We start from the raw sequence: 27,734 nt of genomic DNA, 5'->3' as shown, positions 1-27,734 counted from the left end.
CTGCCTGCCCCGTTGAGTTACTCCAGCATTTTGTGTCTATCTTCGATGTAAACGTCCATCCTTCCTCCACTGTACTGTTTGTTCTATGTTCTGTTAATTTTCGCGACCTTATTTGAGTTGAGTCGCCTGGATTACGTACGGTTGCTTGTTAAATTTCCTCCTCTTCCGCTTCTTGCCCGCCTTTTTTGCTTTGGCTTTCGAGTGACGAATATCAAACCACATTGATGAATGCAGACTTCCTAGTTCCACACGTGTTAAGACGTTAACATGTTGAGTGATACAGCGTGGAAACGGGCCCTTCGGCCCAACCTGCCCACAATGACCAACACTGACTACACTAGTTCCACCTGACTGCGTTTGGCCCATATCCCTCCAAACATATGCTATCCATGTACTTGTCTAACTGTTTCTTAAGCGGTATGATAGTGCCTGCCTCAACTACCTCCTCCGCCAGCAAGTTCCATAAACCCACCACCCTTTGTGTGAAAAAATACCCCTCAAGATCCTATTAAATCATCACCCCCCCCCCCCCCCCCCCCCCCCCCCCCCCCCCCTCCGTATACCAATAGGGTGATTTCACCAAAGGTCAAATGAGCGTAGATCCCCCTCACGTGACCGAAAATTTTAACTGGAGGACATCTCTCAGTTTGGTACATGTAAGTGAATGGGGAAACACGCACTTTCCCACCCGTTAAAAACATGGAAAACGGCCGATTTTTGAGCTGAAATTTTCTGTGCTAGTCGGGGTGACCGTGAAGCACAGCGACCTAAATTTTCAGGCAAAAAAAAAGATAGAAAGTGAGGTAATTACAAGAGGGAACTGAAGGTAGAAAGCGGCGGAAGTGAACAGCTGACAATTGCCGTGGTGATTTTAAGATCCAAAATATCGGGAATTATCGCGTTTGCTCGCTGAATTTCATCAAAAGTAAGTTAATAATGCCTTTGGTGAAATCACCCTATATTCTCTAGTACTCGATTCCCCTACTCTGGACAAGAGAATGCACAATCTATTCCACTCATGATTTTATTCACCACTATAAGATCATCCCTCATCCTCCTGCGCTCCAAGGTATAGTCCGAGCCTACTCAACCTCTCTCACACCCTCTAGCCCTGGCAACATCCTCGTAAATCTTCTTTGTACCCTTTCCAGCCATGATCATATTGAATGGCGGTGCAGGCTCGAAGGGCCGAATGGCCAACTCCTGCACCTATTTTCTATGTTTCTATGTCTATGTTTCCAGTTTGAAAACATCTTTCTGATATCACGGTCCCCAAAACTGAACACAATACTTTAAATTCGGCCGCGCCAACGTCTTATACAACTGAGACATGACCTCCCAACTTCTATACTCAAACTCCCTCCCCTATACACTGTTGGGAATGCCTTCACAAGAAGGATGAGTAATGAATGGTGGTGACATCACCCAGATAGACAATAGGTGAAGGAGTAGGCTATTCGGGCCCTCGAGCCAGCACTGCCATTCAATATGATCATGGCTGATCATCTACAATCAATAACCCGTTCCTGCCTTCTCCCCATATCCCCTGACTCCGCTATCTTTAATTGCTCTATCTAACTCTTGAAAGCATCCAGAGAATCGGCCTCCACTGCCTTCTGATGCAGAGTATTCCACAGATTCACAACTATCTGGGTGAAAACGTTTTTCCTCATCTCCGTTCTAAATGACTTACCCCTTATTCTTAAACTGTGGCCCCTGGTTCTGGACTCCCCCAACATCCGGAACATGTTTCCTGCCTCTAGCATGTCCAATCCCTGAATAATCTTATATGTTTCAATAAGATACCCTCTCATCCTTCTAAATTCCAGTGTATACAAGCCCAGTTGCTCCATTCTATCATCATATAATAGTCCCGCCATCCCAGGAATTAACCTTGTGAACCTACGCTGCACTCCCTCAATAGCAAGAATGTCCTTCCTTAAATTGGGAGACCAAAACTGCACACAATACTCCAGGTGTGGTCTCAATAGGGCCCTGTACAACTGCAGAAGTACCTCTTTGCTCCGAAAACTCAACTCCTCTTGTTATGAAGGCCAACATGCCATTCGCTTTCTTCATTGCCTGCTGTACCTGAATGCTTACTTTCAGTGACAGATGAACAAGGACCCCCAGATCCCGTTGTACTTCCCCTTTTCCCAACTTGGGAGATTATAGTAATGTTACTATCAAAATAATGTTACTTTGAATCCCTTCATCTAAATCATGGACTGATGAATTAATTACTAGATGCCTAAAATTAATCAATTAATAGAACATAGAACCATGCAGAATGTGGAAACAAGGAACTGGAGATTAGTTTAGTTTATTGTCATGTGTACCGAGGTACAGTGAAAAGCTTTTGTTGTGTGCTATCCTGTCAGCGGAAATACAATACATGATTACAATCGAGCCATTGTACAATGTACAGATACATGATAAGGAAATAACGTTTAGTGCAAGGCAAAGCCAATCACGTCCGATCAAGGATAGTCCATGGGTCACCAATGAGGTAGATAGTAGTTCAGCACCGCTCTCTGGTTGCGGTAGGATGGTTCAGTTGCCTGATAACAGCTGGGAAGAAGCTGGTTATGCTTTGCAATAAAAAAAGTTACAAAGTGCTGGAATAACTCGGTGGATCAGGCAGCAGTTGCAACCTGAAGAAAGGTCCCGATCCAAAACATCATCTATCCATGTTCTCCAAGGATGCTGCCTGACCCGCTGAGTGACTCCAGCACCTGTGTCTTTTATTTTTTCATCAGACAGTACAGCATAGGAACAGGCCCTTCGGCCCACAATCTCCATGCAGACATTATGCAAGGTAATTTAATCTCCTGTGCCGGAAATTGATCCATATCCCTCCATTCCCTGCATATCCATGTGCCTATCCTAAAGCCTCTTAAACAACACTATTGTATCTGCCTTCACAACCACCCCTGGCAGTGTGTTCCAGGCACTCGCCACCCTCTGTGTTAAAAAAAAAAGCCCCACACATCTCTTTTAAATATAGCCCCTCTCACCTACCTTTGACATTTCCATCCGGAGAAAAGGTTCTGATTCTCTGCCCTATCTATCCCTCTCATAATCTTATATACTTCCCTCAGGTCTTCGCTTCAGCGTCCAATGCTCCAGATTAAACAATCCAAGTTTATCCAACCTCTTCTTATAGTTTAAAAACCTCTAATCCAGGCCTCATCCAGTTTCCCTCCCCCCTCCCCCCCCGACTCTCAATCTGAAGAAGGGTCTTGACCTGAAACGTCACCCATTCTTTCTCTCCAGAGATGCTGTCTGTCCCGCTGAGTTACTCCAGCATTTTGTGACTAAATTAAACTAAATCCCTAACACCGTCTGTTCATTCTCTCCAGAAAGGTGGCACGGTGGCGCAGCGGTAGAGTTGCTGCCTCGCAGAACCGGATACCTGGGTTCGATCCTGACTACGGGTGCTGTCTGTACGGAGTTTGTACGCTCTCTCCGTGACCGAGGGGGATTTCTTCGGGAGTTCTGGTTTTACTCCAAAGACGTGCAGGTTTGTAGGCTAACTTGCTCGGTGTAAGTGCAAATTGTGCCGAGTGTGTGTAGGATAGCGGGTGTGTGTTTGGGGGTCGCTGATCGGTACGGACCCGGTGGGCTGAAGGGCCTGTTTCCGCGCCATATCTCTAGCTTTTTGTGTCTACCTGTTTCTCTTCTCCACAGGTGCTGCCTGACCCGCTGAGTTACTCCAGCATTTTGTGTCTATCATGTTGGTAAATCATCGGTTTAGTTTACAGATACATCGCGGAAACTGGCCCCTCGGCCCACCGAGTCCGCACTGACCAGCGATCCCCGCACTTTAACACTATCCTGCACACACTAGGGACAATTTACAATTTTACTAAGCAAATCAGCTACAAACCTTTGGAGTGTGGGAGGAAACCGGAGCACCCAGAGAAAACCCCTGCAGGTCAGGGAGCAAATGTGCAAACTCCGTACAAGCAGCGCCTATAGTCGCGATGGAACCCGGATCTCGTGCGCTGAAAGACTCTACCACTGCGCCACTGCCGGCATCTCCAAACCTCCACTTCCTCGCTGCATTGATGCGACCAGGACTTTGAAAAGTACATAATTACAATACCACTTGTTTTAGTGACTGAAATGAAAAGAAAAAGTAATTTAATTAAATAGATCCTGGCTAACCAATAACCATTGATGAAAAACCAGCCCAGGCATTAAATATTGGACTTCAGCCCCATCCTACCCTTTGGGCTGCTACCCCACCCTAACTTAGTTGTGTGTGTTAGTTGTCTGTGTGTCAGTGATGTGTGTGTGGGAGGGAAGGAGAGAAAGGAGGGAGGGAGGGAGAGAAGGGAGGAAGGACAGAAGGGAGGGAGGGAAGTAGAGAAATGAGGGAGGGAAGGAGAGAAAGAAAGGATGGAGCAAATAAGAGAAGGGAAAAGAGAGAGGAAGGAGGGAGGGAAGGAGAGAAGGGAGGGAGAGGGCCAGAGGCGGGAGCAGATGCCGGGGTCTGGGCGGACGGGTGTGAGCTGAGGCCGAGGTTTGTAAACGTTGCTCCAACCCCCGGCCCGGCCCTTCGTGTATTGTTCACCGCGTCTCCCCGGGGAGAAAGAGGGGCAGAGCCGGGGCTGTGTGCGTGAAGCACGGCGACTGGAGGGGCGGGAGCGCTGCCGTGAGCGAACGACCCACCTCCTTCTCAAATCCCCCCTCACACCGCCTTCCTCATCTACCTGTTTCTTCTCCCTCCACCCCTCTACTCTCTCTCCGCCCCTCTCTCCCCCCTCCACCCAGGGTAGATCTACCCGAGCCTAGAGTAGATTACTCTGGCGCGGGGCCCCCTTTACTCGCGGGGCCCAATTGGGAGCAATCGGCCCAATCGGCTTAAGGCCGGCCCTGAAGTCACCTATGCTGTTACGTTAATAAAGTCTTTGGATCTTAATCACGGGGTAAGACTTTGGTTATTCCATCAGCAGAAGCTCAACAGTCCTGACTACGGGTGCTGTCTGTACGGCGTTTGTACGCTCTCCCCGTGCGTGCGTTTTCTACGGTTTCCACCCACACACCAAAGACGTGCCGGTTTGTAGGTTAATTGGCGTCGGGAAAGATTTGTAAATTTTCCCGAGTGTGTGCGGGGAATCGCTGGTCGGCGCGGACTTGGTGGCCTGAAGGGCCTGTTTCAGCTCTGTATCTCTACATTTGTGTCTGAGACTCCTCAGTGTTCTTGCGTTCAGAAGGTACATGTGACTCACTTACAGTTAAGGGCCTGTCCCACTTGGGCGTCATTTACGTGACATCATTTACGCGTCATGACGCATTACCGGCGCGTGGTGGCGCGTGGTGGCGTAGGCAGTGACGCACGGCAGCACGCCAGGATTTTGGACGTGGCGCGTGACGCGCAAATGACGCCCAAGTGGGACAGGCCCTTTACACAGCGTGTGTAAACCCACTTTATTTTCACTCTGGCATTCGGAGGGATCTCACGTTTAGTTTAGTTTAGAGATACAGTGTGGAAACAGGTCCTTCAGCCCACTGAGTCTGCAACGACCAGCGATCCCCGCACACTAACACTTCTTCTTACTGAGTCCACACACAAGATTAGGAGTTGTTCAGCCAGAGCTGAACACATTTCTCGGCATCTGCATACAATGGTGTCTGTCTTGTCGCTTCTTGTACGTGGTGGTGGTGCTGGAAAGATTGGTGGAAACAGGACCGCGGCGTGAACGCTCTTTCCTTGACCCCGCACTAACACCACCCTACACACACTAGGGACAATTTACCTTTACACCAAGCCAATTAACCAGCAAACCTGGAGCGTGGCAGGAAACTGAAGTGGGTCACGGGGAGAAGGTGCATTCTCTGCACAGACAGGGACACATAGTCAGGATGGAACCCGGGTCTCTGGCGCTGTGAGGCAGCAACTCTACCGCTGTACCATCATGCCATTGATGTTGGGTAACTTAATCATGTGCTTGTCAATATTGAGATGTTGCACTTTCTAGGAACAAGTCGGCACATACCCAGTGGGTCAAATAGGTTCACAAGTTTAATTCCCAGGATGGCGGGACTGTCTTATGCTGAGAGGATGGAGCGGCTCGGCTTGTATACTCTGGAATTTAAGATGAGAGGGGATCTTATTGAAACATACAAGATTATTAAGGGTTTGGACACACTAGAGGCAGAAAACATGTTCCCGATGTTGGGGGAGTCCAGAACCAGGGGCCACAGTTTAAGAATAAGGCGTAAGCCATTTAGAACGGAGATCGGTGGTGGGGAAGATGCTGGAGTCAATTATAAAAGATGAGATAGCCGCACATTTGGATAGCAGTAACAGGATCGGTCCGAGTCAGCATGGATTTACGAAGGGGAAATCATGCTTGACTAATCTTCTGGAACATTTTGAAGATGTAACTAGGAAAATGGACAAGGGAGAGCCAGTGGATGTAGTGTACCTGGACTTTCAGAAAGCATTTGATAAGGTCCCACATAGGAGATTAGTGGGCAAAATTAGGGCACATGGTATTGGGGGTAGAGTGCTGACATGGAGAGAGAAGTGGTTGGTAGACAGGAAACAAAGAGTAGGGATTACCGGGTCCCTTTCAGAATGGCAGGCAGTGACTAGTGGGGTACTGCAAGGCTCGGTGCTGGGACCGCAGCTATTTACAATATACATCAATGATTTGGATGAAGGGATTCAAAGTAACATTAGCAAATTTGCAGATGACACAAAGTTGGGTGGCAATGTGAACTGTGAGGAGGATGCTATGATAATGCAGGGTGACTTGTACAGGTTGGGGGAGTGGGCAGATGCATGGCAGATGAAGTTTAATGTGGAGAAATGTGAGGTTATCCACTTTGGTAGCAAAAACAGGAAGACAGATTACTATATAAATGGCGTCAGGTTGGAAAAAGGGGAAGTACAACGGGATCTGGGGGTCCTTGTTCATCAATCTGAAAATAAGCATGCACGTACAGCAGGCAGTGAAGAAAGCGAATAGCATGTTGGCCTTTATAGCAAGAGGAGTCGAGTATAGGAGCAAAGAGGTCCTTCTGCAGTTGTACAGAGCCCTAGTGAGACCACACCTGGAGCATTGTGTGCAGTTTTGGTCCCCTAATTTGAGGAAGGGATATTCTTGCTATTGAGGGGGTGCAGCGTAGGTTTGCAAGGTTAATTCCCGGGATGGCAGGACTGTCATATGCTGAGAGGATGGAGCAGCTAGGCTTGTACACTCTGGAGTTTAGAAGGATGAGAGGGGATCTTATTGATACATATAAGATTGTTAAGGGTTTGGACATGCTAGAAACATGTTCCCGATGTTGGGTGAGTCCAGAACCAGGGGCCACAGTTTAAGAATAAGGGGTAAGCCATTTAGAACGGAGACGAGGAAACACTTTTTCTCACAGAGAGTTGTATGTCTGTGGAATTCTCTGCCTCAGAGGGTGGTGGAGGCTGGTTCTCTGGATGCTTTCAAGAGAGAGCTGGATAGGGCTCGTAAAGATAGCGGAGTCAGGGGATATGGGGAAAAGGCAGGAACGGGGTACTGATTGGGGATGATCAGCTATGATCACATTGAATGGCGGTGCTGGCTCGAAGGGCCGAATGGCCTACTCCCGCACCTATTGTCTATTGTCTATAAGGAAACACTTTTTCACACAGGGAGTTGTGAGTTTGTGGAATTCTCTGCCTCGGAGGGCGGTGGAGGCCAGTTCTGAAGAGTGAACTTGATAGGGCCCGTAAAGATAGCGGGGTCAGGGGATATGGGGAGAAGGCAGGAACGGGGTACTGATTGGGGATGATCAGCCATGATCACATTGAATGGTGGTGCTGGCTCAAAGGGCCGAATTGCCTACTCCTGCACCCATTGTCCATTGTTTCCACGCTGAACCTCTAAACTAAGCTAACGTTGTACTTTATTTATTTTAACGCAGGTTCCCGAGACGTCTCTTCATCTGGTATTGTGGGGACGGGTCGAGCCATCGCCTTGCAGCACTGATGGAGGCCGAGTCTAAGACTGCGGCCCCTGAGGCCGTGCGGCTGAAGAAGGACATCTCCTTGCTCCACGGAGTGTGCCTGATCGTGGGCAACATGATCGGATCCGGGATCTTTGTCTCCCCCAAGGGCGTGCTGAGGTTCACCGGCTCCTACGGCCTGTCCCTGATCATCTGGGCAGTGGGAGGAGTATTCTCCGTCATCGGGGCGCTGTGCTACGCCGAGCTGGGGACCACCATCAAGAAGTCCGGGGCCAGCTACTCCTACATCTTGGAGGCGTTCGGGGGCTTCTTGGCCTTCCTGCGCCTCTGGACGTCCATGCTCATCGTGGAGCCGGCCTGCCAAGCTGTCATCGCCATCACCTTTGCCAACTACCTCATCCAGCCCTTCTTCCCTTCCTGCGAGCCGCCCTACAGTGCCGTGCGGCTGCTGGCTGCCTTCTGTATAGGTGAGATACATCCATAGATACATAGACAATAGTAAGTTTTTTGGCCACGTATTCACATACAAGGAATTTGGTGCTCCGCCCACAAGTAACAACATGACATACAGTGACAGTTACGAATGACTCATAAAACACTAAACATTAATAATAATAAAACATTAATGATAAAACATCATTGATCAAGCATGTGAACCAACAAAATACCAGATCAAAGGGAGGCTACAGATTTTTGGCTGTTGAGTAGAGCAACTACTCGTGGATAAAAACTGTTTTTATGTCTGGCTGTGGCAGCTTTGACAGTCCGGAGTCGCCTTCTAGAGGGAAGTGATTCAAAGAGTTTGTGGCCAGGGTGGGAGGGGTCAGAGACGATCTAATCCGCTCGCTTCCTGGCCCTTGCAGTGTACAGTTCGTCAATGGAGCGAAGGTTGCAGCCAGTAGGTGCAGGAGTAGGCCATTCGGCCCTTCGAGCCACACTGCCATTCAATGTGATCGTGGCTGATCATCCACATTCAGTACTCCATTACTGCCTTCTCCCCATATCCCCTGACTCCGCTATCTTTAACAACTCTATCTAAGGGAGAGAGACACTGACCCGCATGCTGTGCTAAGCGCTCAGCTCGATAGTTACGCCTGCATGGATTAGGGGGTGATAAAAAGGAAACATAGAAAGTAGGTGCAGTAGTCGGCCATTTGGCCCTTTGAGCCAGAATCTCCATTCATTATGATCATGGCTGATCATCCAAAATCAGTACCCCGTTCCTGCTTTTCCCCCCATATCCCTTGATTCCGTTAGTCCTAAGAGCAATTCTCTGGCTGAAAAAGTTTTTCCTCATCTCCGTCCTAAATGGCTTACCCCTTATTAAAATACCTCTTAAATAACTGTTCAACTGCAGGTGAAGCGAGCAAAGATTTTGGGATGTACAAAATCTTCGAGCGCCATCTGCGTCACGCGCAAATGATGCCCAGGTGGGTCAGGCCCTTAACTCAGTGGGCCAGGCAGCATCTCTGGCTGCCTTCTGTACAGGGGTGAGGGAGAGAAACACTGACCCGTACACTGTGCTGAGTGCTCAACTCGATAGTTATAGCCAGAATGCTGGCTGGATTAGGGGGTGAGATTCCTTTATCATGTATCATGTTAGCGTGTATTGTCTCTCCACTGCAAGGAAAGCTATTCACTGTACTTTGGTACACGTGCCAGTAAACTCAACTAAACTGACTGATCAAAAGGAAACTGCAGATGCAGGTTTACACCAAAGATAGACACAAAGTGCTGGAGTAACTCAACGGGTCAGGCAGCATCTCTGGAGAAAAAGGTTATGTGACGATTTGGGCCAGAATCACTCCTTTGAGGGTGTGATATTCATGTTGAAAGCATAAATTGGATAGCCCTAGAAAAGGAACATGGTTAGCCCTCCCATATTGATTGCAGTTGGAGTCATAGAGCGATACAGCGTGGAAACAGACCCTTCGACCCAACTTTCCCACACCGGCTAACTGGCCAAAATTGCACTGCTATGACTATGTACGTATATATATATTGCTCATTATTCTATGTTCGCTCTTCTGGGGAGATGCTAACTGCATTTCGTTGTCTCTGTACTGTACACTACACAATAACAATAAAGATTGAATCTGAATCTGAATGTCCCAACTACACTAGTCCCCACCTGCCTGCGTTTGGTCCATATCCCTCTAAACCTGTCCCATCCATCCACCTGTCCAAATGTTTCTTAAACGTCCTGATAATCCCTGCCTCAACTGCCTCCTCTGGCAGCTCGTTCCATACACCCACCAATCTTTGCGTGAAAAAGTTACCCCTCCGGTTTCTATTAAATCTCCATTTTAAAACTCTATCCTCTGTTTCTTGATTCCCCTACTCGAAGCAAGAGGCTCTCTATATGTTAACCTGATCTATTTCTCTCATGATGTTATTCACCTCTGTAGGATCACACCTCATCCTCCTGCGCTTCAATGAGTTGAGTCCTAGTCTGCTCAATCTCTCCCTAGACCTCAGGCCCTCGAGTCCTGGCAACATCCTCATAAAATTATTTTTTTAGAGAGGAAGGAGAAACATTATTGTGATTATAATGAGCGCTCATAGCATCATTTCCTCTGGTGTTTGGTATGTCTTGAGGGCTCCTTAATGCTCCTAAAGGGTCCTTATCTCCATATTCTCCCTACGAGAATAATCCCAGGAATTAGTGGGTTAACATATGATGAGTGTTTGTCGGCACTGGGCCTGTACTCACTGGTGTTTAGAAGAATGGGGGGGGGGGACCTCATTGAAACTCACAGAATAGTGAAAGGCCTGGATAGAGCGGGTGTGGAGAGGATGTTTCCACTAGTGGGAGAGTCTAGGACCAGAGAGCGTAGCCTCAGAGTAAAAGGGTGTTACTTTAGAAAGGAGATCTTACGTTCATAAGTCATAGGAGCAGAATTAGGCCATTTGGCCCATCGAGTCTACTCTGCCACTCAATCATGGCTGATCTATCTCTCCCTCCTAACCCCATTGTCCTGCCTTCTCCCCATTACCCCTGACACCCGCACTAATCAACCTTGGTCATCATGGATGAGTTTGCCAGTTTCTGTGCTGTATCGCCGTGTGACTCTGTAAGAGAAGTATCATGTTCAGCATGATTAATCCCACAAATCATTAACTCATCCCATTTAAAAAGTAAGAAGTCCTGGCAATAATCTGTCCATAACCATAAATCCTGTAAAAGGGGAAAGCAAGTTCGCTGTGTTTAAATCTCTTTATTGGTATCAGTTTATTATTATCATGTGTACTTCAAGTAACTTTAAAGTGAAGTTTAAAGTGTGGGGGTAGTTTTTTTTTTTTTTTTTTTTTTGCGAAGAGGGTCGGGAGGGGCTTTAATGGGACGGGCTGCTGGGACGGGCTGCTGGGACGAGCTGCTGGTACGAGATGCTGGTACGAGCTTCTGGAATGCGCTGCTATGACGGGCTGCTGGGACGGGCTGCTGGAACGCATTGCTGGGGATAGTAGTGGAGGCAGATACATTAGCGGCATTTAACAGACTTTTTGGATAGGCACATGGATATGCAGGGAATGTAGACACAAAGTGTTTAGTTTAGAGATACGGTCCCTTTAGTCTCGAGATACAGGGAAACAGGCCCTACACACACGTTCCCCGCCACTAACACGGCCCTACACACACTAGGGACAATTTGCACATACACCGAGCCAATTAACCTACAAACCTGTACGTCTTTGGAGTGTGGGAGGAAACCGAAGATCTCAGCGAAAACCCACGCAGGTCTCGGGGAGAACGTACAAACTCCATGCAGGCGGTACCCGTAGTCGGGATTGAACCGGGGTCTCTGGCACTGTAAACGCAGTGAGGCAGCAACTCTGGCTTTGCGCCACCGTGCCGCCCCAGTGCTGGAGTTACTCAGCGGGTCGGGCAGCATCTCTGGAGAAAAAGGATGGGTGACTTTTCGGGGTCTGAAGAAGGATCTTGACCCGAAAAGTCACCCATCCTTTTTCACCAGATACGCTGCCTGACACGTTGAGTTACTCCAGCACTTTGTGTCTATCTTTGGTATAAACCGGCATCTGCAGTTCTTTGATTCTTCAAGGAATATGGGTTAGGTTCATCATATTCGGCACAGGCATTGTGGGCTGAAGGGCTGTTCTTGCGCTGTTTTTTTAATGTTCTACAGACAACCTTTTTGCTTTGCATGCTATCCAGGCAAATCATGCTTTGTGGCGTAGAGGATGAAGTAATCAGAGGGCAGAATGCCTTGTCACAGCTATAGAGAATAGAGTTGGCACGGTGGTGCAGCGGTAGAGTTGCTAACTTACAGCGCCAGAGACCCGAGTTCCATCCTGACTACGGATGCTGTCTGTACGGAGTCTGTACGTTCTCCCGGTGACCCGTGTGGGCTTTCTCCGGATGCTCCGGTTTCCTCCCACACTTCAAGGACACACATTAGGTTCATTGGCTTCAGTAAAGATTGTAAATTGTCCCCAGTGTGTGTAGGGTAGTGTGAGTTCTGGTGGATTGCTGGACGGAGCGGGCCCGGTGGGCCGAAGGGCCTGTTTCCCCCTCTGTATCTCTAAATGAAACGGAAAAAAACCTGAAGAAAGTGTGGATTATAGAAATGCGCAAGGGCTGGAACATGGTAGATTGGAAGAATGGGAATTCATCCTCGGTGTCTGCTCAAGAGTTTGATAATGGTGGTGGGGGGGAAAGCTGTTATCGAATCTGAAGGTCAAATGTGAAAACTAGTAAATGTTCTAAGTGCAGGTAATCTGATAAGAGTAGTCATGATCTGGAACTCAGTGTCCTGAATGTTGTTGATGGTTTACTTAGCCACGGCTTTCAAAAGGGAATCCGATCGGCACTCAGCGCGATTGAGTCATACAGCGTGGAGGCAGGCCCTTCGGCCCCACTTGCCCTCACCAGCCAACATGCCCCATCTAAACCAGTGCAAAGCTTTTCAATGTACATCTCCTAAATGGCCTCTTCGTATTAAGTTGATCTCTAGATTATTGAGCTGTTGTTGGTTAATAAGGGTAGAGTTGCTGCCTCACAGCGCCAGGGGGTCCCATCCCGACTATGCGTGCTGCTTGCACGGAGTTTGCACGTTCTCCCTAAGACCTGCGCCTGTTTTCCCCGGGATCTCCAGTTTCTTCCCGCACTTCAAAGACGTGCCGGTTTGTAGGCTGATTGGCTTGGTAAAAAATTGCAAATTGTCCCTGGTGTGTGTAGTGGTAATGTATGCGCGGGGATCGCTGGTCAGTGCGGACTCCGTGGGCCTAAGAGCCTGTATCTCTAAAACTTTAAAAAAGCTATAACTTGTCTCCATGTGGCCCATATCCGTCTAAATCTTTCCCATCTACATACTTGTGCAAATGTCTTTCAAATGTCATTATAATATGGTGGAGGGATGCTGGGTGGGAGATTGGGCCATTGAGTCCTGACAATAATATAACGTTAAAGTGATTCATTTGCACAGTGGATGGCAAAGAGTGGCTATTGTTGAGATTGTTGCATTAGGGGCTTGCACTGTCCAGATGGGCTAAATGGCCTCTCCATGTGAACATAGTTCCTCCACACTAGAGGTGCGGTTGGTTGATCAGGTCGGCACGGTGGTGCAGCGGTAGAGTTGCTGCCTCACAGCGCCTGAGACCCCGGGTTCGATCCCGACTACGGGTGCTGTCCGTGCAGAGTTTGTACAATCCCCCCCGTGACCTGCGTGGGTTTTCTCCGGTTTCCTCCCACACTCCTAAAACGTACAGGTTTGTCGGTTCATTGGCTTTGGTGCAGTTGTAATTTGTCCCTAGTGTGTGTAGGTTCGTGCTAATGTGCGCGGATCGCTGGTTGACGTGGACTCGGTGGGCCGAAGGGCCTGTTTCTGCGCTGTAATTATAACTGGTGAATTTGTGTGTGGGGAACTGTTTAACATCTGTAGCTGTGGAAGCAGTGAAATTATATTGGGCCTGCTGTCCGAATGTGCAGCATTCATGCCTAATTACTGCTCAGTTCCTGGCAAGGTCAGCTATTTTTTGACTTGTAAGTGCTTTTGATTGGGAAAGGCAGTGCATGTGGTTTTCTGTGGGTTGACTTAATTATTTCTTGGTTTAATCTTGGTTTGAGACGTGATGTCTCATGAGGTGAACAAAAGTAATTGACATTCTTCATTTCGTACAGAAACAGAGGCAAGAAGTTCATAAGCGACAGGAACAGAATTAGGCCATTGGGCCCATCAAGTCTAGTGTAGCTGGGGCATGTTGGCTGATGTGGGCAAGTTATGCCGAAGGGCCTGTTTCCACACTGTATCACTCGATGACTCTAAGTCTACTCCGCCATTCAACCCTGGCTGATGTATCTTTCCCCTCAGCCCCATTCTACTGCCTTCTCCCCATAACCCCAGACACCCATACTAAACAAGAATCTATTTATGTCTGCCTTAAAAATATCCACTGACTTGGCCACCACGGCTTACAGTGGCAATGAATTCCACAGATTCACCACCCTCTGACTAAAGAAATTCCTCCCCATCTCCTTCCTAAAGGAACGTGCTTTAATTCAGAGACTGTGCCCGCTGGTCCTAGACTCTCCCACTAGTGGAATCATCCTCTCCACATCCACTCTATCCAGGCCTTTCACTATTCGGTAAGTTTCAATGAGGTCCCCCTCATTCTTCTAAACTCCAGCTTATTTATTGTTCAGATTTTAGGGTCTCACAATCTCTAAACTCTCATATTTTAGTCTTTTTTAGTTTTGTTTAGAGATATGGTGCAGAAACAGGCCCTTTGGCCCATCGAGTCCACACCGACCAGTGATCACCTCGTACACTTGCACTATCCTAATCACACTTAGGAGAATTTACATTTAATCAACCTCCAAACCTGTACGTCTTTGGAGCGTGGGAGGAACCTGGCAATCACAAGGAAAACCCACGCAGGTCACGGGTAGAACGTCCAAACTCCGTACAGACAGCACCCGTAGTCGGGATCCAAACCGTGCCCACCCAGTTGCGAGGAAAAGATAGATCAGCCACGATTGAATGGCGGAGTGAACTGGACGGGGCGAATGGCCTGATTCGTACGAACATGAAGGGTCTCGACCCGAAAAGTCACCCATTCCTTCTCTCCAGGGATGCTGCCTGTCCCGCTGAGTTGCTCCAGCGTTTTGTGCCTACCTTGTGAACTTGTGAAACGTTCTCTGGATACAAGGAGGAGTTTGAAGGAATACATTCCCTGACTCTTGTGGAAATGGACACTGGGAGACAGTCAGCAGTTCATTGGGGCAACAGGTCAGGTTAAATTCATGCATCAGCACTGATTATAAATAAAATGGGTCTCTGTTACTCAGTAGGACTCTGCCAACTGTCGGTTGCGGTCCAGCAGCCTATTTATTTGCATTAAATTGATGGCCGATCGTTGGTGGGAGGGGGAGAGATGGGGATGGAAGCAAAATCCATTTTATAAGTCTATATGTTATAGGAGCAGAATTAGGCCATTCGGCCCATCAAGGGACTTCCGCCATTCAATCTGTCTTTCCCTCTGAACCCCGTTCTCCTGCCCTCTCCCCATAATCCCCGACACCCGTAGTCATCACGAATCTATCTATCTCTGCCTTAAAAATATTCATTGACTTGGCCCCTGTGGCAATGATTCCCACAGATTCACCACCCTATGACTAAAGGAATTCATCCTCATCTCCTTCCTAAAGGAACGTCCTTTAATCCTGGGATTAGAATTACTTCTTGTCCTAGGCTCTCCCATCAGTGGAAACATCCTCTCCACATCCACTCTATTCAGGCCCCAAAGCCTAACATTAGCTAGGTTTGGCCAGTTTGGCTGTATGTTTTTATTGTACTAAATCTATGCCTCTGTTTTTATGCAGCTCATCTATTGTAAAACCTTCTTACTTTATAAAAGAGTCATGAAGTGACAGAGTCATATGAATAAGTTTATTGGCCAAGTATTCACATACAAGGAATTTGCCTTGGTTCTCAACCCGCAAGTTTCAACATAGAAACATAGAAAATAGGTGCAGGAGGAGGCCATTCGTCCCTTCGAGCCAGCACCGCCATTCATTGTGATCATGGCTGATCGTCCCCTATCAATAACCCGTGCCTGCCTACTCTCCATATCCCTTGACTCCACTGGCCCCTAGAGCTCTATCTAACTCTCTCTTAAATCCATCCAGTGATTTGGCCTCCACTGCCCTCTGTGGCAGGGGATTCCATAAATTCACAACCCTCTGGGTGAAAACGTTTTTTTCTCACCTCAGTCTTAAATAACCTCCCCTTTATTCTAAGACTGTGGCTCCTGGTTCTGGACTCGCCCAACATTGGGAACATTTTTCCTGCATCTAACTTGTCCAGTCCTTTTATAATTTTATATGTTTCGATGAGATATCCTGTCATCCTTCTAAACTCCAGTGAATACAAGCCTAGTATGATCCCAGGGATCAATCTCATGAACCTACGCTTCACTGCCTCAATCACGAGGATGTCCTTCCTCAAATTTGGAGACCAAAATTGTACACAATACTCCAGATGTGGTCTCACCAGAGCCCTATACAACTGCAGAAGAACCTCTTTACTCCTATACTGAAATCCTCTTGTTATGATGACATACTTGTCACATGACATACAGTGACAGCTAGGAATGACACATAAAACATTAAACATTATAGCATGGAAACAGGCCCTTCGGCCCAACTTGACCAAGATGCCCCATCTACACTAGTCCCACCTGCCCACGTTTGGCCCATATCCCTCTAAACCTTTCTTTAGACTTTAGAGATACATCGGTCGCCATAAGTTACGCGTTGTATGTCGGAAGTGGAGGAGAAAGTGGGATAACGTGGAACTAGGGTGAACGGGTGATCGATGGTTGGCGCGGACTCGGTGGGCTGAGAGTGGCCTGTTTCCATGCTGCATCTCTAAACTGGAAAGATAAGACCCTTAAAAGCGTTGATGTGCGAAGGGATCTTGCAGTCCAAGTTCATTTCATAGCTCACTAAAGGTGGCAACACAACCAGATATGAATGAATGAATGAATGAATGAATGAATGAATAAGTTTATTGGCCTAGTAACACATACAAGGAATTTGCCTTGGTGCTCCGCCGGCAAGTGACAACATGATATACAGTAAAGAAGGCGTATGGTATGCTTGCTGTGGAATTCTGTGCCACAGAAGGCAGTGGAGGCCAATTCACTGGATATTTTCAAGAGAGAGTTAGATTTAGCTCTTCGGCCTTATGGGATCAAGGGATATGGGGAGAAAGAAGGAGCGGGGTACTGATTGTGGATAGATAGATAGATAAATGCTTTATTAATCCCTTTCTCAGGGAAATTCAGAGCCAGCAGCGGTACAATAAAAAAAGAAAACACAATACACGATAAAGATTTAACACAAACATCCACCACAGCATTCATCACTGTGGTGGAAGGCACAGCATTTGGCCAGTCCTCCATCTATTTTCTCCTTCCTCGTGTCCGGCCATCTTCTATATCACGTCTTTCCAATCAGTCTGTGACGGTCGCAGAATTGACTACTTCAGTCAGTCACTGTGGTAGAGTTCCTGTCTTCAGCATTGCCCGAGATGTGCACGTGGAGGCCTCTGCTTGTATCCCATGTTTTTCCTGCTGGAGGCATTGAATATAAGAGTCAGGAAGCCATGATGCAGCTCTATAGGACTATGGTTCAGCCTCATTTGGAGTATTGCGTGCAGTTCTGGGTGCTCCACTACACAAGAGATATGGAGGCTTTGGAGAGAGTGCAGACAAGCGTTATATACAATAGACAATAGGTGCAGGAGTAGGCCATAGGGCTCTTCGAGCCAGCACCGTCATTCAATGTGATCATGGCTGATCACCTACAATCAGTACCCCGTTCCTGCCTTCTCCCCATATCCCCTGACTCCGCTATCTTTAAGAGCCCTATCTAGCTCTCTCTTTAAAGTTTCCAGAGAAACGGCCTCCACTGCCCTCTGAGACAGAGCATTCCACAGACTCACAACTCCCTGTGTGAAAAATCCAGGCAGCCTGGATTAGAGGATTTCAGCTACAGGGAAGGGTTGGACGGACTTGGATAGTTTTATCCAGAGTTTCGGACGTTGAAGGGTGACTTGATAGAAGTATATCAGATTGTGAGAGGCAGCAGAACCTTTTTCCCAGGGTGGCAACGTCTACCACTAGGGGGCAGAGCTATAAGGGGGGAAGGTTTCATGGAGATATGTGGGGGTCATAAGTATTAGGAGCAGAATTCGGCCCATCAAATCTACTCCGCTATTCATTCATGGCTGATCTATCTCTCCCACCTAACCCCATTCTCCTGCCTTCTCCCCGTAACCCCAGACACCCGCCAACGAGTGAACGACACCATGTGGGTTTTCTCCGGGTGCTCCGGTTTCCTCCCACACTCGAGGGAGGTGCAGGTTTGTGGGTTAATTGGCTTTAGGGGAGGGACGGTGGGGGAGGGGATAGAGGGGAGGAGGGGGAGAAAGAGAGAGAGAGAGAGAGAGAGAGAGAGGGAGAGGGGGGGAGAGAGAGAGAGGGTGAGAGAGAGAGAGAGAGAGAGAGGGGGGAGGAGAGGGGGGAAGAGAGAGAGAGAGAAGAGAGAGAGAGAGAGATAGAGAGAGAGAAGATAGAGAGAGAAGGGGAGAGAGAGAGAGAGGGCGAGAGAGAGAGAGGGGAGAGAGAGGAGGAGAGGGGGGGGGGGAGAGGGGGGAGAGAGAGAGAGGGGGAGAGAGACAGGGGGGGGAGAGAGAGAGAAAGAGAGAGAGAGAGAAATGTGGGGAGAGAGAGAGAGAGAGAGAGAGAGAGTGTGTGCCTTTTTACTTCACCCCAAACCCCCCAAACAACCATTTGCAGGCAGTGCTTTTTTCCTTCAAACTAACCATAACCATATTTTCATTTTCAAACCAAATTAAGGGTACATACTCACAGCTGTGTAGACATTTGTTCAGTCATTCAGAACTCAGACCTCCATCTTGTAGAGACTGATTGGGGCACACCACTTCCTGGTTTTATAGTCCCTCCCCCTCCCACCAGCAGGAGCAGCAGAGAGAATGGGGAATTTTGTAAAATCATTAATATCTCTGTCATTTTTCATCAACGGGAAAAAATCCTCGGCACACATACGGCGGAGGGGGGCTCTGAGCAAGGTGGCTAAAAATGACGGCCGTAGGTGGCGGCGTTCTCTCGGAAATCGCAGCACAGAAGGCCAAAACTGGTCAAGAACAGACTTTTAGTAATATAGATTAAGGGATTGGACATGCTAGAGGCAAGAAACATGTTCCCAATGTTGGGGGAGTCCAGAACCAGGGGCCACAGTTTAAGAATAAAGGATAAGCCATTTAGAATGGGGATGAGGAAACACTTTTTCACACAGAGAGTTGTGAATCTGTGGAATTCTCTGCCTCAGAGGGCAGTGGAGGCCGGTTCTCTGGATACTTTCAAGAGAGAGCTAGATAGGGCTCTTAAAAATAGCAGAGTCAGGGGATATGGGGAGAAGGCAGGAACGGGGTACTGATTGATGATCAACCATGATCACATTGAATGGCGGTGCTGGCTCGAAGGGCCGAATGGCCTACTCCTGCACCTATTGTCTATTGTCTATGGGCAAAGGTTATGGGGAGAAGGCAGGAGAATGGGGTTAGGAGAGAGCGAGAGATAGATTAGCAATGATTGAATGGCGGAGTAGAATGGCCCAATTCTGCTCCTATTACTAATGAACTTATGAAGTGAAATTACTGGGACTAAACATTGACAATGTCATGGCACTGGGAGTGAACCACTTAAGGGCCTGTACCACTTTGGTGTCATTTGCGCGTCATTTAATCGACATAATTTACGCATCGGGCGGTGCCCCAGGATTTTGGGATTCACAAAATTTCGCACGCCACCTGCGTGACGCGCAAATGGCGCTCAAGTGGGACAGGCCCTTTGCTGTCTGTCCTGCACAGGGAGGGTGAACGTGTTAATTTGTCAGGCATTTCCAGTCTGGCCGGTTGGAAAGGCTGAGGTTTCCACATTGGCTCAGTTGCTGGACGGATGCCCGTGGACTGGAACGAGGCAAACATTCCCCTCTGCATCAATAACGGCGGCGCAGCGTGCACTTGCTGCCTCGCGGCTCCAGAGACCCCGGGTGCTGTCTGTGCCTTCTGAGTTGTTACCTTCTCCCCGTGACCTGCGTAGGTTTTCCCCGGGTGCTCCGTTTTTTTTCCTCGCACAACCCAAAAACGTGTGGGTTTTCGGTCAATTGGTTTCAGCAAATTGTGTCCGGTGTGTCGTAAGGCCATGACAAATAGACTAGGAGCAGAATTAGGCCATTCGTCCCTTCGAGCAAACACCGCCTTTTAGAAACATAGAAACATAGAAATTAGGTGCAGGAGTAGGCCATTCGGCCCTTCGAGCCTGCACCGCCATTTAATATGATCATGGCTGATCATCCAACTCAGTATCCCGTACCTGCCTTCTCTCCATACCCTCTGATCCCCTTGGCCACAAGGGCCACATCTAACTCCCTCTTAAATATAGCCAATGAACTGGCCTCAACTACCCTCTGTGGCAGAGAGTTCCAGAGATTCACCACTCTCTGTGTGAAAAAAGTTCTCCTCATCTCGGTTTTAAAGGATTTCCCCCTTATCCTTAAGCTGTGACCCCTTGTCCTGGACTTCCACAAAGCGATCATGGCTGATCATCTACAACAGTACCCCGTTCCTGCTTTCTCCCCATATCCCTTGATTCCTTTAGCCCCAAGAGGAGGCATTTACAACAGTGGTATTTAAGATGTTTTTGGATGGGTGCATGGCTATGCATAGAAAGGTTATCTTCCTTGATTGGGGCACAGTCTAGTTGGGTATGGCTGCCCTGCCTGCAGCTGTCCGTCCTTTCATTTGTTTTTATTTATTTTAAGTACGTTAAAAAGTGTTGTTTGGAGGTCTATTCTTTTTATGTGCGGGAGGGGGGGGAGGGAAGGGGGGAAACTGTATTTCTCAGTCCCTACCTGGTCGGAGAGGCGGCTTTCCTTGGAGCCGCATCTTCGCCCCGCCCTCACAGCCTACCATCGGGGTCTGTAGCTGCGTTTCCCGACGGGACCGGCCAGAACCTCGGCTTCGACGGCGGCGCAGCGCTGGAAAGATCCCGATCGCGGAGCGGGCGATGCCTTGCCCGTGCCGCCGCGCTGGAGCTCCAGAATGCTGAGTCTACCGATGGAACATCGCGGAGCTGCGGATCTGTGGAGCGCCCAGCCGCGGGCGGCAGCGCTAACTTTAACATCGGGAGCCTGGGATCTCTCGCCGAGATCGCCAGTGGTGGAGCTCCGTCCAGCGCGGCCTGTCGGGTTCAGAAGCCGCGGTCTCTGTTAAGGAAGCGGCCGCTCCAGGCATCCCAAGCCGCTGAGAGGGTTCTCCCGACAACGGAGCACGTTTAGTACGGGTGTCAGAGGTTTGGATGGTGTTACCATCGGGCCCCATAGCGGCGACTGCGGAGGCCTCAATAGGCCCGACTATGGGTGGACAATGGGATGGGGACTGGACTTTGTGCCTTCCCTCACAGTGGGAACCATTGTGGGGGGATGTTTTTATGTGTTATGTGAAATTCTTCTTTAATGTTGTGTTGTATTCTTATTAGTGTGCTGCAATGGCAACTCGAATTTCACTACATCAATTAGTGTATGTGACAGTAATTGAACCTTTGAAATGTGGGATCATGTCCAAACCGATGTTAGTTCATATTAGATATGGGCTGCAGGGGCTGTTCCTCTGGTGCACTGTTCCATGTGTTTGGAATACCTTGTGCACAAGATCATGAGAGGAATAGATCGGGTGGAGGCACAGAGTCACTTGCCCAGAGTCGGGGAATCGAGAACCAGAGGCCAGAGGTTTAATGTGAAGGGGGAAGGATTTTGTAGAGATCTGAGGGGAAACTTTTTCACACAAAGGATGGTGGGTGTATGGAACAAGCTGCTGGAGGAGGTAGTTGAGGCTGGGACTATCCTAACGTTTAAGAAGTAATTAGATACTCCCCAGAGATGCTGCCTGGCCCGCTGAGTGGATTGGACAGGTTTAGAGGGATATGGGCCAAACGCAGGCAGGTGGTGGACGAGTAGCTCGGATATGTTGGCCGGTGTGCACAAGTCGGGCCGAAGGGCCTGTATTCACGCTCTACGACTCCATGACTAATTATCCTGCAAACCTGCACCTCTTTGGGATGTGGGAAAAAAACCAGGTCACCGGAGAAAACCCACGCGGTTACAGGGAGAACATACAAACGTACAAGACAGCACCCGAGGTCAGGACCGAACCTGGGTCTCTGGCGCTGTGAGGCAGCAGCTCTACCAGCTGCTCCACCGTGCCGTCTTAATTTTAAAAACAGCCAGCACCTCTTTGACATATGGGAGGAAATCTGAGCCACCGAAGGAAATCCATATCGTTTGAGGGAGAACATTTACTGTATTTTTAAACGTGGAATAGTTTCTTTGGACATGTATTAATTTTGCTCAACGGGTTTAAAGTGACAGTTCAGGTTTTTGAGAATCTCTTGGTGGAAAGGATTGCTCTTTAAGGATTTAATAGATACAGTGCCCTCCATAATGTTTGCGACAAAGACCCATCATTTATTTATTTGCCTCTGTACTCACCAATTTGAGATTTGCAATAGAAAACCTCACATGTGGTTAAAGTGCACATTGTCAGATTTTAATAAAGGCCATTTTTATACATTTTGGTTTCACCATGTAGAAATTACAGCTATGTTTATCCATAGTCCCCTCCATTTCAGGGCACCATTATGTTTGAGACGCAGGCAATGTCAGGGAAATGAAAGTAGTCATGTTTAGTATTTTTTTTTTTTTGCATGCAATGACTGCTTGAAGTCAAGTAAGGTCAACTTTATTTGTCACATACACATTAAGATGTACAGTGAAATTAAAGTGGCAATGCCTGCGGGATTGTGCAAAACAACAGAACAGAACATTTAATATAAAAGACGCAATAGTAATTACGCCCTGGTGAGATCAGAGTTTACAGTCCTGCGATTCATGGACATCACCAGTTGCTGGGTGTCTTCTCTGATGATGCTCTGCCAGGCCTGTATTGCAGCAATCCTTAGCTTAAGCTTGTTTTGGGGGCTAGTCCCTTTCAGTTTTCTCTTCAGCATATAAAAGCAGGCATGAGATTTCTCCGCGGATTTCGAAATTATTTTTTTTTATATTATAATTTTATTGGAAGCAATTGTACAAAAAAAGAATGACTTAACAGTTCTACAACTCTAGCACAGCTTCAATTTTAACATTTTACAAACAGAATATTAACTTGAAATAAGAAAAAAGAAAGGAGAAAGGAAGGAGAAAGATTAGAAGAAAGAAAAAGAAAAGGAGATTGTCCGTCGACCCACCCCTGCGCCCGCTCACCCAACCTTACAATCGGTTTTGAGTTTGTGTTCAACCATTGTATTGTTCAAGATATTCATTAAAATGAGATCACATCTTTAAAAATTGATCTGGTTTGTCAGTCAAGACAATCCAAATTTTTTTCTAGATGTAGTGTCTCTGTCATTTCCGTAATCCACATCTTCACTGAGGGGACTGTTGTCTTTTTCCAAAATTTAAGTTTTTTTTTGCTGATATTAGACCGTAATCAAGAAGGGGTCTTTGAAATACCGTTAGTTTGACACATTTTGAAATTTGATTAAAAAAAAAAAAAAAAGTAAATCTCCGCTATAAACGGTTTTCCGCGCGACAGTGTGCCGCTGCGCCGATGGTTGAGTGCGTGGAAATCCATGGAGTTGACTTTAGCGGAAAGCGTGTACGAGGGTGCGGGCTGACTGCAGCCATACATGCCCAGGCCATAACACCCCCACCACCATGTTTCATAGATGAGGTGGTATGCTTTGGATCTTGGTTAGTTCCTTCTCTCCACCATACTTTGCTCTTCCCATCACTCTGATATAAGTTAATCTTCGTCTCATCTGTACACAAGACCTTTTTCCAGAACTCTGGTTGATCTTTTAAGTACTTCGTGGCAAACTGTAACCTGGCCATCCTATTTTTGCGGCTAACCAGTGGTTTGTATCTTGCAGTGTAGCCTCTGTATTTCTGTTCATGAAGTCTTCTGTGGACAGTGGTCATTGACAAATCCACACCTGACTCCTGAAGAGTGTTTCTGATCTGTCGGACAGGTGTTTGGGGATTTTTCTTTATTATAGAGAGAATTCTTCTGTCATCAGCTGTGGAGGTCTTCCTTGGCCTGCCAGTCCCTTTGCGATTAGTAAGCTCACCAGTGCTCTCTTTCTTCTTAATGATGTTCCAAACTGTTGATTTTGGTAAGCCTAAGGTTTGGCTGATGTCTCTAACAGCTTTATTTTTGTTTCTCAGTCTCATAATGGCTTCTTTGACTTTCATTGGCACAACTTTGGTCCTCATGATGATAAACAGCAAGAAAAGTTTCCAAAAGTGATGGAAAGACAAGGTGCTGAGAGCTCTCTTATAACCGCATTAAGGAGGCTTTTAAACACACCTGAACAATTACAAACACCTGTGAAGCCATGTGTCCCAAACATCATGGTGCCCTGAAATGTGGGGACTGTGTATAAACACAGCTGTAATTTCTACATGGTGAAACCAAAATGTATAAAAATGGCCTTTATTAAAATCTGACAATGGGCACTTTAACCACATGTGATTCTTTTTCTATTACAAATCTCAAATTGTGGAGTACAGAGGCAAATAAATAAACAATGGGCCTTTGTCCCAAACATTATGGAGGGCACTGTAAAGGGCCTGTAACACTTAGGCTATTTTTTCGGCGACTACAGGCGACCAGGACTGGCTGCAGTTCCCAGGTCGTAAAAACTAATTGAAAAAAAAAAAACAAAACACGCCTGCGGGCCGGATGATTTCGGGTTGTGGGCCGGATCCGGCCCGTGAGCTGTAGGTTGCCGACCCCGGCTATAGGTGACGTTTCCTCCATGTAACCCTTATGTTTTATATCTGTAGGGCTGCTGACGATGGTGAACTGCGGCAAGGTGGCGTGGGGAGCTTCTCTGCAAGTGGTGTCCACATTTGCCAAGGTCAGCGCCTTGATCATCATCATTGTGGCAGGACTGGTGAAGCTCTGTCAAGGTAAGGCCTTGTTTTCTCCTGGGTGGAAAAAAAATTCCACCAGTTTACGAATAATAAACTAAACTAAACTCCATCCGCCATCTGCCCACCAATTTCTAAAGCTTTAGATTAGTTTAGAGATCCAGCGCGGGACAGGCCCTTCGGCCCACCCAGTCCGCACTGACCAGCGATCCCCGCACATTAACAGTTTTACCAAGATGCAAACTTGTACGTCTTTGGAGTGTGGGAGGAAACCGAAGATCTCAGAGAGAACCCACGCAGGTCACGGGGAGAACGTACAAACTCCGTACAGACAAGCACCCATAGTCGGGATCGGACCCGGGTCTCTGGCGCTGTGAGGCAGCAACTCTACCGCCGAGGGGAAAATATTTTGATTCTACCAAGACTGATGGTGTTGCGGACTATGAAGAGGACTGTCAGTGTGTCCAAAGAGATAATGACTGGGGACGGCTCGGTGGCGCAGCGGTAGAGTTGCTCCCTCACAGCGCCAGAGACCCCGGTTCAATCCTGACAAGGGGTCAGTACAGGGTTTGTACGTTCTCCCTGTGACCACGTGGGTTTTCTCCGGGTGCTCTGGTTTCCTCCAGCACACCGTGCATGTTTGTAGGCTAATTGGCTTCTGTAAATTGTCCCGCGTGTGTAGGGTAGAACCAGTGTGCAGGGATCGTTGGTCGGCACGGACTCAGTGGGCCGAAGGGCCTGTTTCTGCGCTGTATCTGCAAACTAAACTAAACTAAAGCTATCGAAATTGATGAACAGATGGCAGATGGAGTTTAGTTTAATCTATTATTTTATAATGTGTACCAAGGTACAATGGAAATATTTTATTTGCATGCAATCCAGTTTACCCCATGACAGAAGGGGGAGGAGTTAGACAATAGACAATAGGTGCAGGAGTAGGCCATTCGGCCCTTCGAGCCAGCACCGCCATTCAATGTGATCATGGCTTATCATCCACAATCAGTATCCCGTTCCTGCCTTCTCCCCATATCTCCTGACTCCGGTATCTTTAAGAGGTCTATCTAACTCACTCTCTGAGGCAGAGAATTCCACAGACTCGCAAATCCCTGGGTGAAAAAGTATTTCCTTATCTCCGTTCTAAATGGCTTATTCCTTATTCTTAAACTGTGGTTCTGGACTCCCCCAACATCAGGAACATGTTTCCTGCCTCTAGCGTGTCCAAACCCTTTGTACAGTTTGATAGCAACAGTGAAGAAGGATCTCCTGTGGTGTTCTATGCCGCAACTTGGTGGGACTAGTATGTTGCTGAAGGTGCTCCTCAGGTTGACCAGTGTGTCATGGAGGGGGACTGTTTTCGCGCTGTATCTCCAAAAACTAAATTAAATAAAAAACTCCATAACTCCCTGAAAATGGCAACACAAAGTACTGGCGGTAAAGACGGCAAAAGCTATGTCTGCCTTCGTTGGTCAGGGCATTGTGTGTAAGAGTCAGGAAGCCATGGTGCAGCTTTCCAAGTCTTTGGTTAGGAGTTTTGTGTACAGTTATGGTCGTCCCATTACTGAAAGAATATAGAGGCTTTGGAGAGGATGCTGCCGGCATTAGAGGGTATAAAGTACAGTATGAGGAGCGGTTGGACAAACTCAGATTGTTTTCTCTTGAATGTCCGAGATTGAGGGGAGACCTGATACAAACACGGGTCTGCCACTGATTTCCCGGCAGCCCTGGTCCCAGAGCCTTGCCGTACTATCCATTTTGCCGGACCCACAGAGGTCACGGCCTTGAGATACCGGCCCACAAAGTCGGCCTCGGGAGTCGGCTATGGTAACGGATCTGCCGGCTCTGGCCGGGCCGGAGTTCCAGAGCCCCGGCCGCAGGGGGGGGGGAACACGACCCGCCAATCGGTCGCGGAAGTCCCGATGAGGTCAAGATCGGCCGCCTCACCCGGCCTAGGAGCCACATTTTCGGGGGGGTTTCCAGGGGGGCAGGTTTCTAGTCCGCTCTGGTAATTTTGTCCAGGTTAAAGAAGGCTAAGTCAATGAAATTGATGGGCCGAATGCCCTAATTCTCTCCTATCACTTATGACCATATGACCACCAGTTGCTGGAAATTCGGTGGTGGACCTGTATTTATGTTTCTATTAATGTTCAACTCTCAACTCCTGATTGATACTGAAATATGAAACACTTTGTCCAGAGCACCCAATTTACAAAGGTTTCCAATGCTTGCAAATGATGTGTTATTATGACTAATTTTGTCTGAATTAAGGAGTTGACCACAAGTGATAGAGTCATAGAGTCATTGAGTGATACAGTGTGGAAACAGTTAACTTGCTCACACTGGCCAACATGTCCCAGCTACACCAGCCCCACCTGCCTGCGCTTGGTCCATATCCATCCAAACCTGGCCTATCCATGTATCTGTCTACCTGTTTCTTAAACGTTGGGATAGACCCAACCCCAACTACCTCCTCTGGCAGCTTGTTCCAATCACCCACCACCCTTTGCTTGAAAAAGTTACCCCTCGGATTTTCCTATTAAATCTTTTCCCTTTTCACCTGAAGCCTATGTCCTCTGGGCCTCGATTCCCCTACTCTGGGCAAGAGACTCTGTGCATCTACCCGATTTATTCCTCTCATGATTTTGTACACCTCTGTAAGATCACCCCTCATCCTCCTGGCCTCCAAGGAATAGAGTCCCAGCCGACTCAACCTCTCCCTATAGCTCACACCCTCTAGTCCTGGCAA

General features: G+C 47.8%; 1 protein-coding gene across 6 annotated transcripts in view; it reads left to right on the top strand.

The window, feature by feature from the left end:
* si:dkeyp-120h9.1 (Y+L amino acid transporter 2-like) overlaps positions 1-27,734 on the top strand; it is a 76,688-nt gene that overhangs the window by 1,629 nt on the left and 47,325 nt on the right. For 3 of the 6 annotated variants that reach the window (XM_055654301.1, XM_055654317.1, XM_055654309.1), the window contains 3 exons: positions 3,363-3,523; positions 7,915-8,423; positions 24,905-25,030. In XM_055654301.1, the coding sequence (XP_055510276.1) occupies positions 7,979-8,423; positions 24,905-25,030 (571 nt within the window). In that variant the 5' untranslated portion in view covers positions 3,363-3,523; positions 7,915-7,978. The remainder of the gene's footprint in view (positions 1-3,362; positions 3,524-7,914; positions 8,424-24,904; positions 25,031-27,734) is intronic. The other 3 variants (XM_055654330.1, XM_055654329.1, XM_055654324.1) reach the window with 2 other exon arrangements.

Source organism: Leucoraja erinacea, chromosome 2, assembly GCF_028641065.1.
Source record: "Leucoraja erinacea ecotype New England chromosome 2, Leri_hhj_1, whole genome shotgun sequence".
NCBI lineage: Eukaryota > Metazoa > Chordata > Chondrichthyes > Rajiformes > Rajidae > Leucoraja > Leucoraja erinaceus.
The sequence above is the reverse complement of the archived record's forward strand: the minus strand, read 5'-3'. Positions and strand labels throughout refer to the sequence as shown.